Source organism: Aythya ferina (genome assembly GCF_964211825.1).
Source record: "Aythya ferina genome assembly, chromosome: 4".
Taxonomy (NCBI): Eukaryota; Metazoa; Chordata; class Aves; order Anseriformes; family Anatidae; genus Aythya; species Aythya ferina.
In genome coordinates, this window is record NC_140300.1 from 72,850,993 (window position 1) to 72,867,519 (window position 16,527).

The 16,527-nt window shown below is 47.0% G+C and overlaps 1 protein-coding gene across 1 annotated transcript in view; it reads left to right on the plus strand.

Annotated features, from left to right (window-relative positions):
• Positions 1-4,722: 4,722 nt before the first annotated feature.
• The window catches only part of MCUB (mitochondrial calcium uniporter dominant negative subunit beta), a 28,416-nt gene continuing 16,611 nt past the window's right edge, over positions 4,723-16,527 (plus strand). Inside the window, exon 1 of the mRNA XM_084517253.1 lies at positions 4,723-5,074. Within this exon, the coding sequence (XP_084373379.1) occupies positions 4,994-5,074 (81 nt within the window). The 5' untranslated portion in view covers positions 4,723-4,993. The remainder of the gene's footprint in view (positions 5,075-16,527) is intronic.

The following is a 16,527-nucleotide window of genomic DNA, read 5'->3' on the forward strand; positions in this document are numbered from 1 at the left end:
TGATTTCAGTAGTTGGTGTTAACTCATGTATGAAGGACTTGCAAGATCTTGAGTAAAATTTTTGACCGTGTTTTGTCTCAGTGCTGTCTTCTGATCTTGGACTGGCTGCAATCCTGCAAAAGCTTGGTGGCCAGTTTCAGTGAGTGACTGAAACAAGAAGGTTTGGAGGCCTGAGGCTCTCGCTGGCAGTCTTTGTCTTGCTCGCATAGAAAATTCTCTACCAAATTCTTTATTTTGGAGGAGGAGAAGTGGCTTTTTTTTTTTCTTTTTTTTTTCTTTTTTTAATTAATAGCATAGGTCATTGATTTGCATTCCTGCTGCTCATCCAAGAAAGTTCTTTATAGATACGGGTAGAGGAAACTGGAAACATACGGCGTAGAGGCCAGAGACCTCCCCGTGGTGGTACTTGCATGGTGTGAGCAGTGCAGGAGCTGAGAGCTGATTTCAAGTAAAATGAGTTTATGCTGAAGCCTATCCTGAATTTTTGAGGAGTGGCAGCAGCCAGCCTAGTTTAGAGAAGCCATCTTCTTCCTCATGCTGCATTTCTAACAGACTTACCTGTGGTTTCATTCCCTGTGCAAAAGCTGTGAGGTCGCACAAAAGATTACCTAGTCCCTGAAAGAGGTCATGAGCGCAGGACCTTGTAGGTCTGTTCTCTCATGCTGGGAGCAAGCAGTGAAGGTAGAGATACTGGGCATTAGCAGGCTCCAGTGCTTTAATACCTCAAACAACAGACCAGAACTCAAACAATTGCTTCAGATCTCCCAGCTGATGCATGGTGTAGATTTTGCTCAAGAAAAAATGAATTTATTGAATATCTCAAGTGTATCAGTTTCTATGTCAAGAATTACTGCAGTGACTTTAAGTGCAATTCTTCAGATTTTAATGCGTTATTTTTCTGATGTGTTGTTTAAAAAAAAAAAAAAAAGTGGGGTCTACATATGCTATCGTGTTTCAGGTTTTCATAAATGAGGTAGAATATGATCACTTTTGCAGAATTACAAAGGTTAAGTTCCAACTAAAAGCCTGCTGGACCCAGGTAATTCTGAGATTTAGTGTAACACTTTCTTCTTTTTTTTTTTTTTTTTTTTTTTTTGGTACAGTGGTATTGGGAATTTTAAATGCAAGGGGAGAGAGAGCCTATGATGATTTATTGATGTATTTATCTGCCAGTTCCCTACAATTAAAAACAGAGCGGCCTTACTTGCCTTTAATTCAATTGACACTGTTGTAGTCAAATGCAGGAGGCTGGAAAGTTTGGCTGCAACTACTGCAAGTAACTGGAATTTGAGGTCTCTTGAGAATATTTGCTTGCAAATTACTGATGATTCATTTGCACAGCAAAATCCAAAGGCATCCTGTGGGGTTGTGTCTCGCAAGCGAGTTCTCGCATGGGTAGTGCTGCATACAAGAGATTGTTACAAGAGCAACGAAAATTCAAACAAACACATTATCGATGATTCTTCAATTTTTACTCCAACCTCGAATTCTGATGGATTACAGATTATCTGCTTGCAGGGCCTTTGTCTTTCCTTTACAATTTTAATAACAAGAAAAAAAAAAGCATTAAAATATTTCACCTATTTTTTTTTTTAATTTTCTTCTGAAGATCTTTAGCAGAAATGATAACTTTTATTGGAGATGCCTAATTAGGAATAGCAACCATACACAAGATTGAGTGGTTGCATGCTTCTGTAAGAGAGAAATTGGAGAGGGGAGGTGGCAAAACTTCTGGAAACACTTCAAAATTTGTACAAAAAAAAAAAAAAGAGCTTCAGTATCGTTTCTCTTGTACCAATTTACCTTTCTGATTTCTGTTGTATGTTTTCTAAAAGTACTGGGTATTTGATTTTCAGTTGTCAAGAGAACACCACCCCCAGAGACATCCGCAAATGCAGATTTCACATTACACCCTTCATCATTAACAGAAAAGCACCAGTTCAAAAATTACATATTTTTTGACTGTTTCCAGTAGGAAAGAAGTTGATTTTTTTTCTCTGTTGGACAATAAAGTAGTGTAATTTTTTTTTCTTGCATTTTATCTCTTTGCCACATGTGTAGGAAGCCCCCCCCCTTGTGAGACACAGGCTTTGTGACTTTCTTGAGTGACGAGTTTACTGTCACAACAATCCTCAAGCATTAGGAAGAGTTGGTGATGATTTACCACCTTAGTAATCTGTTAGCCATAGAAAATGTCATTCTTATCAACTGTTTGAAAAAGAGTTTGTTTGTTTGTTTGTTTGTTTGTTTTTTAATTGTGTTAGAAAATCATTGAAGGGGAAAAATAACATCTAGGAATATGCTGTCGTTTGTTACTAACTTTTCGAGATACCGTGCTTTCAAAAAGCTTGACCCATTGTAAATCCTAACTTTTATGAATACAAAATGTTACTAAAAACTGAAGCTGAAGCAGACAAAAACCTAAATGTGTCCTGATTCTCTGTAGTTAAGGGTTCTTCTCTGTTCCTTGGCTCTTGTGCACCTGAATGTTCTGCCTTTGTTCTGAGCAGAGCTTAGGAGAAGCCAGGAGCAGGACTGGGCCCCCTGCTCTGTGTCGATTCTTGTGCTGTGAGCTGGGGGCACCTGGAGATGCCAGCCTGCCCCTGATGCACTGGTACCTTGTCCTCTTATTAATTTGCTTTTCTAGGGCTTTCACTTTTTCAGTTTAAATTTTTGATGGTGCTCCTCAGATCCATGAAGTGATTCCCATAAAGATGGGATATTGCTGCCCTTTCCCCTATTCTATTCTTTGTCATCCTAATGCGTTGTTACGGTGAACTTTGAACAGTGCTACCTTGGTCTTTTAATAAGTGTGTGTTATAAAATATAAGTTGTTATATGGCTTCTGGGAGAACTTTAAGAACAAAAAGTGAATTATCTCCTTAGTGGTGGTTTCTTAGGTAGCAGGAACAATGCTTTGGCTTCTTCCTAAAGCAATACTTTTGGAGTTTATGACTTTATTATAAAAAAAATAAAAAGTAAAACCTTGCAGACAGTGTGTGTGTGTGGTGGAAAGGGACTAGGCCAGGCCTGCAGGACTCGGCGGAGCAAGAGTTAGGACTTCCATGAAGGATAATGTCAAAGGGAGGGATAATTCCTACCCCAAAAAGACCATTGCCACTGTTAGTGCCTGCAGCATAAGGGGCTGAAACTTCAGCCACTGAAATTGTACCGAAATTGTTAATCATTCTGTAGGAATTCACGCTTCCAGCTCAGCAAAAATGGATTACAATGAGAAAAAAGCAGCCACCGAGGCACAGTACAGCACCTCAGCAGAGGAGGGAAGAGCAATGACCAGATGCAACAAGCTCCTCGCAGGCATGACTCAGGTCCCAGCGAAGTGCTCCCCTGCTGTTTGGACAGCCTGGCAGCTCTGTAGTAAGAGCATAATTTATGATCCTCCCTCCGCCCAGTCGAAGCACTTCCTATTCCTGGAGTAAGAATTTCTCTCTGTAATAAAAGTCCGGCTCTCTTCCCCTCTGGCAGCACGCCTTCCAGCAGCCTGGTTAGCAAATCCTACCTCTCTGACACACCGCTCCATAAGAAATACGGAGCTTTGGTCTGTCCTGGGTGAGCTGGGGAGGTGTCTCACCTCGCTCCTCTCCTAGAGCAGGAGGATTAGTAAACTGACATGTTGCAACGAGCTGCTCCTCTGTGTTTTGAAGAGATCTTTGCTCTCTGTGCCCTGGGAGGGAACATAATTCTCCCTGGAGAAAAAAATATAAAAAAAAATCAGTCTGTCTTTGCACCAAATGATGGCCACGGTCTTGTTACCATGCCCAGAAAGAAGCAAAAGGGTTTTATGTGCTCCCCTCTTCACAGAAACATAGGAGTCCAGGTTTCATCCCTGTGACTATGTGGAAAATTCAGGCTATTTAATAATGGCTCGGGGCCAAGCAGTAGGATTTGTTTTTTGGGAGGTGCATCGGCTCACTTTATTCCATTCTGCTATATTTTCTTTCATCCTAAAAGCTGACCCCCACTTGAATAGCCTGCAGGTCCAGACTTTGTTTTAGTGGTTGTACTAAAGCAACTTTGCTATTTGCTCCATTTTATACCCGTTTTTATGGTATCTGTGACTAGTGATGTTTCACTTGTATATATGCGTGTGTGTATATGTGTATATATATATATGCAATGTTCGAGTGTGAACAGAGAAACACAAGGATGATATTTATGTAGACCTATCCTTGTCAGGTGTTAATGACATGTGGTAGTTTAGAACTGAAGTATTGAGCAGATACCTTTATGAGGTGTAAGATGAAAAAAGCAAAGTTACAGCCAACAGATAATTTTTAATGGAGGAAACTAAAAGATGCAAAACGCGTTGCTGGGAGGACTAAGCAGAAGTTACCTCATGAAGCAATCTGAAATGTGAGAAATGTAAACAGAGGGTAGGATTTTTGAAGAGGCAAAGTCCTCGTTTTAAACAGGGTCGTGACACAAGCCCTAGCTGCTAAAATGTGCTGTTGGCTCTCTTGGCCCGTGGAAAAGACACACGGCTTATTTCCTAGAGCCCCAAAAAGGCTGACATGCACATTTTTCCTCCCCGAGCTGGGGACATGAACGAAGTGGGGGCTTTGGTGACAGAGCTGTGAGACGCTGATGTGGATGGAGCAAGTAGCTGCCAACAATTTCCTGTAGATAGAAGTCTCTGGGAAATAATGAACTTCGCCGGGGCTTGCTTCGGCGTCTGCCTGCTCCTCGCTGGGGCAGCAGAGAGCACTCATCCCGCTGAAACAGCCTCAAAAACAGGCAGGGCGCGGGCTAAACCCTACAGCACCCCAAACCCACAGGGTGCAGGGGTTGTGGCAGGAGCTCCCTCAGCGAGGAGCCGCCCTCCTCCTCCTCCTCCTCCTCCCCGGCGGGAAGGGGAAGGGCGCCGAGCCCCACCGCCGCCCAGCCCCGGCGGCAACGCCCACGGCGGAGCTGGAAGAAGAAGAAGACGAAGAGGAGGAGGAGGAGGAGGAGGAGAAGGAGGAAGGCTCTGGCGATGCTGGGGCGGGCGCTGCGGAGCGCCGAGCGGCGTCGCCGGCTGCTGGCGGGGGGCTTGGCGCCCCTGCCCGCGCCTCAGGTGAGCGGGGCGGGCGGGCGGCGGGCACGGGCTGAGCTTCCCCCGCCTCTCTCCTGCCTCCCCCCCGGCCCTCAGGGGCTCGGACGGGGGATTTGGGGCGCTGGGGGGGCCCAGGGAGGGTCGAGCCGGTGGTGGTTGCTTGGTGGGAGCGGTGCTGCCCGGTCCCGGCCAGGCGTTGTGGTGGAAGTTGGCAGCGCGAAGGGCTGGGGGCTGTGGCTCGCTGGGCTCGGGCAGCCCCAGCAGGTAGGGGAAAGCCAGGAAAATAAAAGTTTGCTGCGACTTCACAGCTCAGAAACCTATCTGCAGGATCCCATAGCCTTAACCTGCCCCTGCTCCGCTAACCTGAATGGCTGCCCTCGGGTTTGGCACGCGTGGTTATGAGGGCGCTGAAGGAAGGAAATTAAAATAATTTAATTTTATGCCTCCTGCATCGCCTACAGCTCAAACACAGAGTGCTAAAAACGTCAGAGAGGGCATTTACGCTGCCATTCAGCACGCTCTGGCGTTACACAGCCAGTGCATCACCCCCGAACTTCCCCGGGGTACCGCTTTGCAGGGCAGCTTCATGCTTTTCGAGGGCTCCAAAATGAGGCTGAAAGCTGGAGAAGATGCACCAAAAAGGAGAGGAGGAGGAGGAGGAAAAGTGCTTGTTTTGGCACTCCTGCCAGCATAGGAAGGAGCAGAAAAGCGAAGAGCTCTGTGACTTACCGGGGTGGAACTTGACATCGACGTGATTCAGGAATTAAATTTGTATGCTGCTTTTCTAGGCTAGGGAGAGGGTGTGGTAGCGTCGAGGAAAACTCTAATTTGGAAAAAAAAAATGTTAAATAGGAAATCTTGTTCGTTCCTAAAGTAGAAGTGTTGGGAATGTATTAATATAGCCTGCTTTTCATATGTGCAGTCCTGAGTTCCAACTTTTCTACAGAGCCATTAGCATGATAGATGACGAAGCACGTTTACTGACTTTGCCCCTTCCTGTTTTCATCTTTGGGTGCCTTTCAGATTTGTGAATATGTCTCTGCAGAACAGTTAAGGCACTTAAAAAAAACTGTGTTAGTATAAAAATTAAATGGATGGCCTGTAGTTGTAACTTCAAGCTAATGGAAAAATGTTAGTGTGCTTGTTTAGCACTTTGGATGTTGATGTCGAGCAGAACGTCAGATCGTGTACATCGTGTCCAGTGCAAACGCTGGTGTGACCATTTGATATATTTCCCCCTGTGCTTTTTCTGAGGGGTTATATTTGCTCATGTGCATTGCTAGTTCTCCTGTTCATCATAATCATTCAGTTGAAGAAGTGTTTTGCCTCCAGATCTGGAAGGAGAGGTTGGAGCTCCTGTGGTCAGCTCGGGAGAGCAGAGCTTGGTTGCTTGTTGCCTTCGCCCTCGATGTGTGCCGGTGCCATCTGTGGCCCCATGACCCATAACAGGGATTGTGCCCCCATGATGGGGATCGGTTTGCCCAGATACCTGCTGGTGGCACCAGCTGGGGGTTTCCACTTGCAGAGCTGGAGGTGATGCTCCTCACAGGGCTGGTCCTCACGTGCTGCCGAGGTGGGTGCTCAGCTGGTACCGTGCTGACAAGCAGGTGTGTAAGTACACGGCGTGTCTGTGTGCTCTGGTTTTGACGAATAAATAAGCTGCCCTGGGGACAAATGAACCACTTTAGAGTGCCGGATTTACTGTAATTTTTCTGTAAAAGCAGGGGTTCTTATCCTAAAGAGCGGGATCCCCCATTGTCGTCTTCTCAGCTCAGTACTTAAACAAAATCCACACCTCCTCTGACAGCTCCGATTAGCTGCTCTGCTTTCAGAGCAATGTTTGTGCGAATTCCACTTAATTTTATAAAGTTGAATTTTCGGTTGCGTGGTTTGATTTGAGTACACGGCTTTTTTATCTTTCTGAGAAGCGTTGGGTGTTTATCCAGGCATGTAGTTCTTCCAGCGAAGTGCGGCGTGTCGTTGTGTTCCTTGGGCAGCCCTCGGTGTTACTACCCATAATATTATTCCCAGCAGGACGTGGTTTGTTTTGGTGGAGTCCCAGATTTGTCATGCTGCAGTTATTTGGTACGTGGTGAGGCCCAGGGGTTGCCAGCTGTTTCGCTTCCCACTTGGCTTGCAGGTTTTAACTCCCGCTGCTCGTGCTGTGCTCAGAGAAACACGCAGAGGCCACAGCTCTCGGCGAGGAAGGGTGCCTCTCACCACGCCACGACGGAGAGTGGATGTGTTAACACAGGATCGAGCTTGAAATTGCCATTTTTCCTTGTCTTTTCATGAACAATTCAAGCCAGACAACATTGCAGGGGCTGATTTATTTACTTTTTTTTTTTTTTTCTTTTTAAGCTGATCTAGTTAGACTCGGCACCGCAGGGAAGCTAAAATTGTGTTGCTTTTTGTGGCCGTTCCTATGCACGAGGCTCGCAGTTCAGTTCGTGCAGTGGGGACCTGCAGCAGGCTGCCTGCAGCACCGGGGATGCTCTGCAGGGAGATGCAGCCTGTGCTGGGCAGTTCCTCCTGGCTTAAAACCAGGTTCATTCGCAAACGCATCTGTGAGAAGTGTTGGGCATTTGCTTCCTTCCCGAGTTAGGATATTGTCCGTGCTTGTTGCTGAGGAAAAATTTCTTCCTAGTGGCAAACTGCAGCCGGTTGGAGAGCCATTGTGCTTATTTATCTGCAAAAAAGCAGGCCAGGGAGCTTTTTGTTCTTGTTTTGTCAGTTCCCAGCGCCATCCGTATCTGTCAAAAATGTTTCTTTTAATGCGTTCAGCTGATAAGTTTGTCGACTGCCCCATTCTTCAGACTGGGTCTAACATTTTCCTGGTCTTCCTTTTAATAACTTTTAGTTGTCCTTGTTTACCCCCAGATTACCATAACACTTCGAGCATTAAACATTTCCAGTTTGTCCTTAGGTTTTAGGCAGCATTGGGAGAAATGCTCTAGATGTGTCCAAACAGCCACGGGATGATTTGAAATGTCCCTTTCCTTTTTTCCCCATGTTTTTCCTTTTACCCCTTCTCATTTGCTCTGTTGGGATCTGTCAGACGCTCTGCCAAGGCAGCCACCCCGGGGCATCACAGGCAGCTACCGCAGTGGATTTATCATTGACTGCGCTGTGCGGCTGAGTACCTCACTGCAGTGTGGTTCAAGTCCTTGCTGTGTATTTGCAGCCTACGCAGGCCCTTTGGAAATCGAGGTATAACTGAAGCCAAGAACGGGAATAATTTGTGGCTGCAGGGCGTATCTTCCCCTGTCTTTCCTCCCCTTTCAACAACAAAAGTTTGCGTCGTGATCCAAACCTGGCTTTCTGGTCAGAAGCCGTGTGCTTGTGCTGGAGGAGAACACACAACCCACCGAGCTGTGTATGGAAGGAAGCTCCCACGTGTGAACTGGTAAACAGGAGAGATTTATAACACGTATGTAGGGAGGTACACGTCTGGATCGTGGAAATTCATCATCCTTTGTATGTAGGTACTCATGTACGGTTTGTAGTTACTCATGTATGGGTGCTGCCATAAATCCCAGCAGTGCAGGACCCGTGTGTGAATTCTCACCCCTTGTGGGGTGAGGAACACCCGAGGCCGGTGCTGTTCCTTCTGGCACCCCGAGCACGGCTTTGCTGTCAGGTTTTCCTGTACGGGGAAACAAACTGATGCTGAACCTCTGGAGGATGTCTGAGAAAATTGCTCTGCAAATGTCTGGGGTGCTCTGGAGGTTTACCACAAATCACCGCTGAAACACTGAGGACTTAATGCTGTTTACAAAACCCGTGTGTGTTTTAGGAGTATCACTCGCTTGTAATAGTGCTTGTTTTGCTTTTGCTGCTCTGGTGTGTTTGTTTTTTTTTTTAATTTGTTTTAAAGCTTAAAGGTCAAAAAGTGAGAGCCTGTTCCAGAGCTCGTAATATCTTCCCGTGAAGGGAAATGAGAGAAAGGGGAATTAGCGGGACGGCCAGGCTCGATGCAGTCCCACTTTCTCCAGCATCTCTTTTTGCCCTGGCGGCGTGCTTGCATGTCTGCAGCAGAGGTGAACTTCTCCTTAGGGTTTTCATTGGCAGGAAGGCTGTTGCAGGTGGGTGAGAAGGCAGCAAGCTCTTCTGAGCCTGGAGGAGGGTCGCTGTCACTTCGGGGCCTCCTTGGAGTACGGTGTCGATGATGAGAGCTCTCTGCTAAGGGCATCTAGCACCAGCTGTCGCTCCGGGTTGCTTGCTTCTCTCTTTTGCTCTTTTCCAGAAAGGTGAAAGGAGGGAGAGGTTCTCTGCGTGTGCCTTGTCTTCAGCCAGGACGCTGGTAAAGACCTCGGCGATGAGGTTTTCAAGGGGAAGAGGTGGCTTTGTTGTGAGATCAGTTCTGCCAGGCTTACGGCTGCTCACCGTGTCCCGGGCTGAAGCGACGAGCCCAGTGTCGATTAATTTCAGCTCTTTGTTCTCTGAACTTGCGTAGGGAGGCCGGGAAGAGGGCGGTTTCCAGCCCTGCCTGTTCCGTGCTCTGACCTTCTCCGTCCTCAGCTGACCCGTGTGTCCTGGCTCATCCTGAAATTGCATCCAGTGCAGGTGCTGCGTGCTGTCCCCGATGCGCTTGGTGTTTGCCAGAGCAGCTCTGCCTTAAGTCCTGCTTGTAACTGAGCCGCTTTACGAGGGCTTTGGAGCCCGATGGCTGTGAGGATAGACGGCCATACAGGGCACGCCTGACCCAAAGTCCACGATCCCCAAGTGCTGGGAAATTACAGATTTAGGCTCTTGAAGGTCAGGTCCATCAGTAGCAGAGTAAATCCCTCACGTTAGAGTGGCAGTATGTGCTGTAACGCTAGAGCTGAAGGCAGCAATAGGAGTTAAAGTGGACGTGGCTGGCTGCTTGCCTGCTGAAGATTAAACCCTTTTTGGTCCATAAACCAATTCTTCACCAGGCTCGTGCTCTGTGAGGACGTGGCACCCGTCAGCAGGCTGGGCAGGCGTGGATAAACAGCTTTGGGCTTGTGTGATGGTGGCCGGAGGGCACGACCTCTGCTGCTGGTGAGGAAACGTTTAGTCCTCCCCCAGACTGAAACCAGAAAAAGTTGTTCACTGTGAAAACAGGAAACTTCGGCTTTTGAGACCGGTGTTTATCGTGACGAGCACAGTCAGAGCGTCTTCAAAAGGGCAGAAACACTGAGTGCATTATGCACAGGCAAGATCATAACTTACTTTTTTTTTTTTTTTTCCTTCAGAGAAACAATTTCGAAGCAATTATCTTCGCATTTACCGTCTGGTCATTTTAGATCAAAATGACTTCAGTCTTCACGTTCTGGTCAGATGGAGAGGGAATAAATTAACTGCATATGAGAGATGTGTTGTCAGTTTGCAGTGCAGGCAGCGATTTTATCCTCTCACCACCTCCCTGCTGTTGCTTAAGAGTAGAGCGAGAGACCACGAGGTCGATTTGGAGATCACAAAAGCATCTTTAAATGTATTTGCCCGAGTGGAGGAGAAATTGCATTACTCTTCTGGCAAACCAAATGCTGTGTGTCGGAAGGAAATCAGTTGGGTCAGACTGCTCTCCTCTGGGTTGTTCTCCGTGGGGGGAATGCTCACCTACCTGTTGTGTGTCACCTGCTGTACCACAGTGTTCACAGAATAACATTGCCATGGTTTTTGCAAGTTTTTTTTTTGTTTGTTTTTTGTTTCTGAGACCTGTCCCATTCTCGGTACCTTCTCATGTTGCTTGATGTCCTTCGCTTGCTTCTTGAACCTGGGTGCTGAAGGTTTGCTGCTGAAGGCTGGGTGCTGAAGGTTTTCCTTGCCCAGAAGTGGGGCCAAGGTTTTGGCTAGCCTGGTGTACGTGGTTGAACAGGCGTGTTTGTGAACGGGCAAATTTTAAGTTAATTGCAGTAAGTGAAGATGGATTAAACCGCCCGAAAAATGGTAGGAGATGACAAAGCTGCTGTGTAACCGCAGGGTAGCTCAGTTTCCTTTTCTGCAGATCCTGTTTCTGCCTTGCCCAGAAGAAGGAAAGAAGATGAAGGTGAAGGGAGAGATTGCAAAGAGTGAAAGGAAAACACAGCTACAACAACAGCAGCCTGGTGGAGGTGGATGAAACACACCTGTAATAGAAATGTAATGCCTGAAGGTGGGAGTTTACTGCACCAGGAGCACAACAAATGCTATGTGAGGAGCTGAAGTCACGATCTGGCTGTGCCCAAGGACAGTAACTCTGAATCCACTGAGCACTGCTGGTCAATGGTTTTGACTCCCACTAAGAGCACGACTCCCACTAAGATTTTTAACTAAAAGCAGCAAGTCTGCTAAATCTGGGCTGGGAGGGGACTGGGACTGAGGCGCAGCAGCCTGTGGTCCCGAGCAATCTGTTTGCTGCTGCTGCCAGAACCGAGAGTAAGTGCATCTCACCCGCCCTGGCCACGAGTGTGACAGGAGGCACTGCTTCGAGCATCAGGGATCCTTCGTGAGGAGCTTCTGTGTGAGGTAACCCCTGGGATTAAACCCCCCGTGGTGCCTGTGTTAGGTGTGAGCTTTATTTTAGTTCACACCTTCCTGCTTGGTCTCTCATGCTGCTGGTTGGATCCCGGATCCGTGTTTGTGCATCCTCCAAGGCTGTTTTTAAGTGAACCCCGAGCTATCCAGGCATCACGGTGCCCATGCTCGTGGCACGCATTTTGGCAGCGTGTGATATTCCTACATGTATGATGATCGGGGATATTCCTAGCTGTAGTGCAGCAGGTAGCTGCACGAAGCAGCATAATAAGGTAGATGCTATCAGGAGTTATTACCAGCCTGGAACAAAAAGCTTCACGTTGATCATTCATACGCTGATTATCTTGGATGCTGCGTAGCACTTAGAAGTCAAGCCCTTAGGTACTGCTCCTGGCTTTTATGGTTTTCCTCCTGGTTTCTAGGGTTTGGAGGAAGCTCTGTGTCAGTGAGCGAGCCTGCTGTGTAGTCCTGCAACTCGAGGGGCTGAGCGTTACGAAAATACTTGGGGCTTTGTGGCAGCTGTCAGACGGGCAGGAAAAACCCAAGTTGAGGAAAATATGCTTGAACCCCGGCAGCACGTACTCGGAGGGAGGGAAATGTTGAACAAAACTGCTTATTCAAAGGTGATGGTGAAAGAACAGAAGTGCTGGACCATCGTGTTGAGCCCAAACTCTCCGTATTTAGCGAGCAGTTTGTGTGCATGGGTCCTGGCTTGTAGCACTGTGCTCTGCTCCGTACAACACCTTCTCTGGGGTCTTTATCTTCCCTCCTAAGTGCAGAGCTGTTCAGGCCATCCCTGTTAGTTTAAATCACTGTTTTGGAGCCTTGATGCCTCTGCTTAAACGTGAGTAGTTGGCAGGTTGCTTCGGAGACTCCGGCTGCAGCAGGTAGACATGGAAGAAGGCAGGTATTGAACTGGACTTCAATTGTGTGATTCCTAGGGGAAGTAAAATGCAGACATGGGGAAAACAAGTACAGAGCCTGATCAGCCTCTTGTGCTCTGCAGAGCCACAGAACAAGTGATAAAAGAGCTTTTTCAGTATGCTCATGAATCCGTAGCAAATGCTCACTCGTGGAGCTGGCACGCTACAAAAGCAGATTGCAGCAAAATATGTTGGTGTCAAAGAGATTGAGATTGCTCTTTTCCTTGTGTTTTTCTCCCGTGATGGCACATTGTAAACATCGTTCTGTGTCTGTATTACTCACTTGTTGCTAATTAGATACTTTTTTCTTCATTTGCTAGGGTGTTAGTAAGCCGATTCAGATGTTCTTCAGCACTCCAGGAAAACTCTCTCCAGTCAGAGGGGTGTTTGGTGTAAGCTGCTGCAGCTCCCTCAAGGCGCTGTTTTCTCAAGGAGCTGCAGATTTTCTCATCTGAGAGATACAGGAGTCCTTTTACTGTGTGTTTGTAGGGAACTTAGCTCAACCTTCTTGAGTATTTTGTGTGTATGTGTTTTCATAAGGTCACAACTTGCCAAAAACATCAGGTACTTACTTTCTACACAAAATGCAGTGGCTCTCTGTATCTGCCTTCCATCGTTACTTGAGGTGCATTTGGGTTGTGTTTTTTTCCAGGCTTTCATAGCCAAGGAGATGTGACATTGTTTCCTGAGAACTGAGATTCATGTCCTGTAGATAAGCAATTCCTGAGATATGAAAAAAAATAGCACAGGAATTTGGAAAGTGCGCCCATCTGTGGGTGGCTGATGGGTCTGATTGAGTTCTGGGACTGGGAGTTTGGTTTTTACCTTGGTCAGATGTGTTGACCAAAGTTAAAGGTTGACTTGGCTGAATGCAGAAGGCGTTGTCTCGGAGGAGGAGGAGTGTCAGCACCAAACTTTTGAGTTTTGTCAGCTACAAAGATCGGAGTTTCTTCAAAACTGAAGGGAAGTCAGCTTTTTGATGCCAATGAAGTAGATGAAGGTCCTAATTTCGCCCAGGTTGCAATGGAAAATGGAGTCTCGAGCTTTGTTTTAAACCTTTTCCAGCTACGAGCCCTGTTATTTACTGGTTGTGCTCAGGATTTTTTGCTTCGTGTTCTGGTTGCAGCTGCAGAATGCCCGTCCTTGCCGTGAGCGTGGCTGTCAGGCTGCAGCTCCCTGTAATGATGAGGGGTCAGAGGTGCTGTAATCCCTGCCCTGCGGAGCTGTGGGTGCTGCCAGGACTCGGGGGCATCCTCTGGGAGCTGCAGAAATCTGGGCTGCTCTGGGCTTGCTGCCAGCCTTCGCCCATAGCCCCAGGGGCCTGGAGTTGGATGACTTTTTCCGTGCCTGTTCCTCCCTGCCCTGCTCTATATCTGGCTGATCCGAAGCTGCAAAATGTCACCCCTCTGTCTCCTCCAAGTAATTTTGAAGAATTGTTCTCCCTCTCAGCTCGCAGAAAGAGCAAATTTTTTTTTTTTTTTTCCTGACGTGGGGAGCTGAAATTCCTGGAGCAACAAGAGCAGAGCAAACAAACATCCAGGCGATGCCTTATCCGAACAGACAGGAGGAGGAACTGGAATTCACCTTGGATTAAACTCTGTTTTAGTCTTCTGGCAGGATCTGTGTGCATCCAGTTGGGAGAATATACCTGCGTTGCTGAATAAGATACGCTACCTGCTTCAGCCCTGTGGGGAAGATCAAAGCATGATGCCAAAGCATAGTTAAGGAGAACGAAGCTGAGGAATAGGCTGACATTATTCCAGTGGTTAATTATTTACCTGCAGCGGGCTGCTCTCAGTCTCCTTTTTCTGCACCCATCAGCATCGTAAGGTAATAAACCACGCAGAGATCACGTGTCTCTGGGGAAGGGGTTGCAAAGGGCCCTGCTTCTTGAGCAAGGACAATTAATGGCTCCTTTAAAAAAAAAAAAAAAAAGGAAAAAGAAAGAAAGGAAGCCAAATATATTGAATATTTCTTGAGAGTCTCCAGAAAACAAAGTTTCTGCTTGAGCTGCACAGCGTGAGAGAGTTTGCTGCCTTTGAGCTCGCTTCTGTGAACGTGAGGATGGGAGCTGGCTGTATTGGGGTGGCTGGTAAAGTGGACGTGAATGTAGTGGTTTGATGGGGTCGGATTTTGCTGCTTAAATTAAACAGCAAGTCCTCTTTAGCCTGCTGTTTGCAAAAAAAAAAAAAAAAAAAAAAAAAACAGTTTTTAAGCCCATTCTCCCAGTGATGGTTTGTGTTCGTGTTACATCGGTGGGTGCAGAGACCAGGCAAGGGCTTCTCTCCTTGTGGTTAACTGCTTTTGCACCATGGCTATGGGTTTGACAGCTTGTTTTGGCGTTGTCACAGCATTTTCACCCCTGAAAAGAAAGGTTTTAATAATGAGGACACTGTGTGAATATGCTGGGGTGCTGGGAAAGACCAGTGTCCTTTCGGGTTGTGTGTGGGGGAGGAATTGTGTCAGGGGACAGGGGGATAAGAGCGCTCACACGGCAGTACCTGAAATAGTCAATTTGCTTTCAGGCTTCTTGGTACCATCAAGATCCCGATGATTGAAGGGAACTCACAGGCGGTGTAAAATGGTTGGAAGCTGCAGAGATTCATTTGTTAGGAATCACGTAGGGATTAAATAGACATAACTGGCCGAAGCAGTGGCCTGAGTTATCAACGGGGTTGATAAATCTCACAAACGTGAGAGGTGAAAGCACAGCAGATAGAAAGGAGCTGCCTTTTGTGGTTTCAGTGCCGTGCCTTCTTCTGGACATGTGGTCTGCTGCACAGACAGCAAATCGGACAGCACTGCAAGCAAACACACACAAAAATAAAACCACCAAGGTGCTTTGATCAAAACAGAACTGAATCAACACAATTATACAGATTTCTTAATATATATATATAATAGATTTAAAATGAAGACAGATGGACAGTCCAAAATGTAATGATTTTGTGAGCTGTTAGTATTTTTCTCTGCTGGGGTGAAGCTGAGGTGCTGGCACGAGGAAGCACACGGTGCTGTTTCATAGGTGCTGCAGACACGGCGCACGGGGTTTGTTCTTTGCTCCCCCACAGGCTTTGTGTGTTACCTTTCTGAGCCTTTCCAGCTGCGGTGCTGTTTGCTTTCTCCTCATCTGGATAAAGGATGTAGTTGTTCTGCCCTGCCTGCAGCGGGTGTCTGGGGATCAGAGACAGAGACGCTCAATTAGCCTGAGAAGAGACTTCTAATCAAATTATCTCTAAGTGCTCTAAAGACTAAAAACACGTTTCCTGCCTCCAACCATTCATCTTTTCCAAAAACATTTAAAAAAAAAAAAAAAAAAAAAAAGGCTTTTGGCAGCCTCAGTGCCTTGTGGTTGAGCCCTGCCAGCTGCTGGGTGCGGGGACGAGCTGTCTGCCGGCTGTGCCTGAGCACCCAGCAGCTGACGGCGAAACAGGAGGCACAGAGACACCGAGCATTCACCCCGTTTCCTCCTGAGGATGCAAACTGTGAGTGCAGATAGATGCCTTAATAAAAATTCGGTCTCTCACTTGTGTTTTTCAAGGGTTTTGGAGCGCCCAGGCTTGTCATCTGACCCCCGTTTCAGTGGAAGCCTGGCTGATTTTCCTTGCAGAGTAAGTCTTTGCCTGCCACTATGCAGTGTCCATCTCAAAAAAAGCAGCTGAATACGTTTCTTGCCCCACTGCAGTAGCTTTAATTTCCTTTCTGTCCCATTAGTGCTGCTTCTGTGCTGTTAGAATAAAATGAAAACCAATGAAAGAAGCAAAAGGTAGAGTGTTTGGGGAGAAAGCTCGGGTTCGGAGGACTCGGATGCGTCTTGGGAGAGAGGAGCAGGCCGTCGGTGCGCCCTGTGGCCTGCAGATGGTGGTTGGCTTTGCTGTGCTCAGGTGTTAGTCAAGTTCCTGGATCTGTGCGTGTCCCAGCCCTCTAAATCTGTGTCTGCAAATCTTCATTTGAGCCTTTTGGATATTTGGCCTGAGCCTTCTGGAAACTGGTATGTAGTCAGCTAGGCCAGAGACTCTCTTTTTAGGAAAAAGGCTGATTTTTCCTTTCAGAGGACACTCGACTTCTACT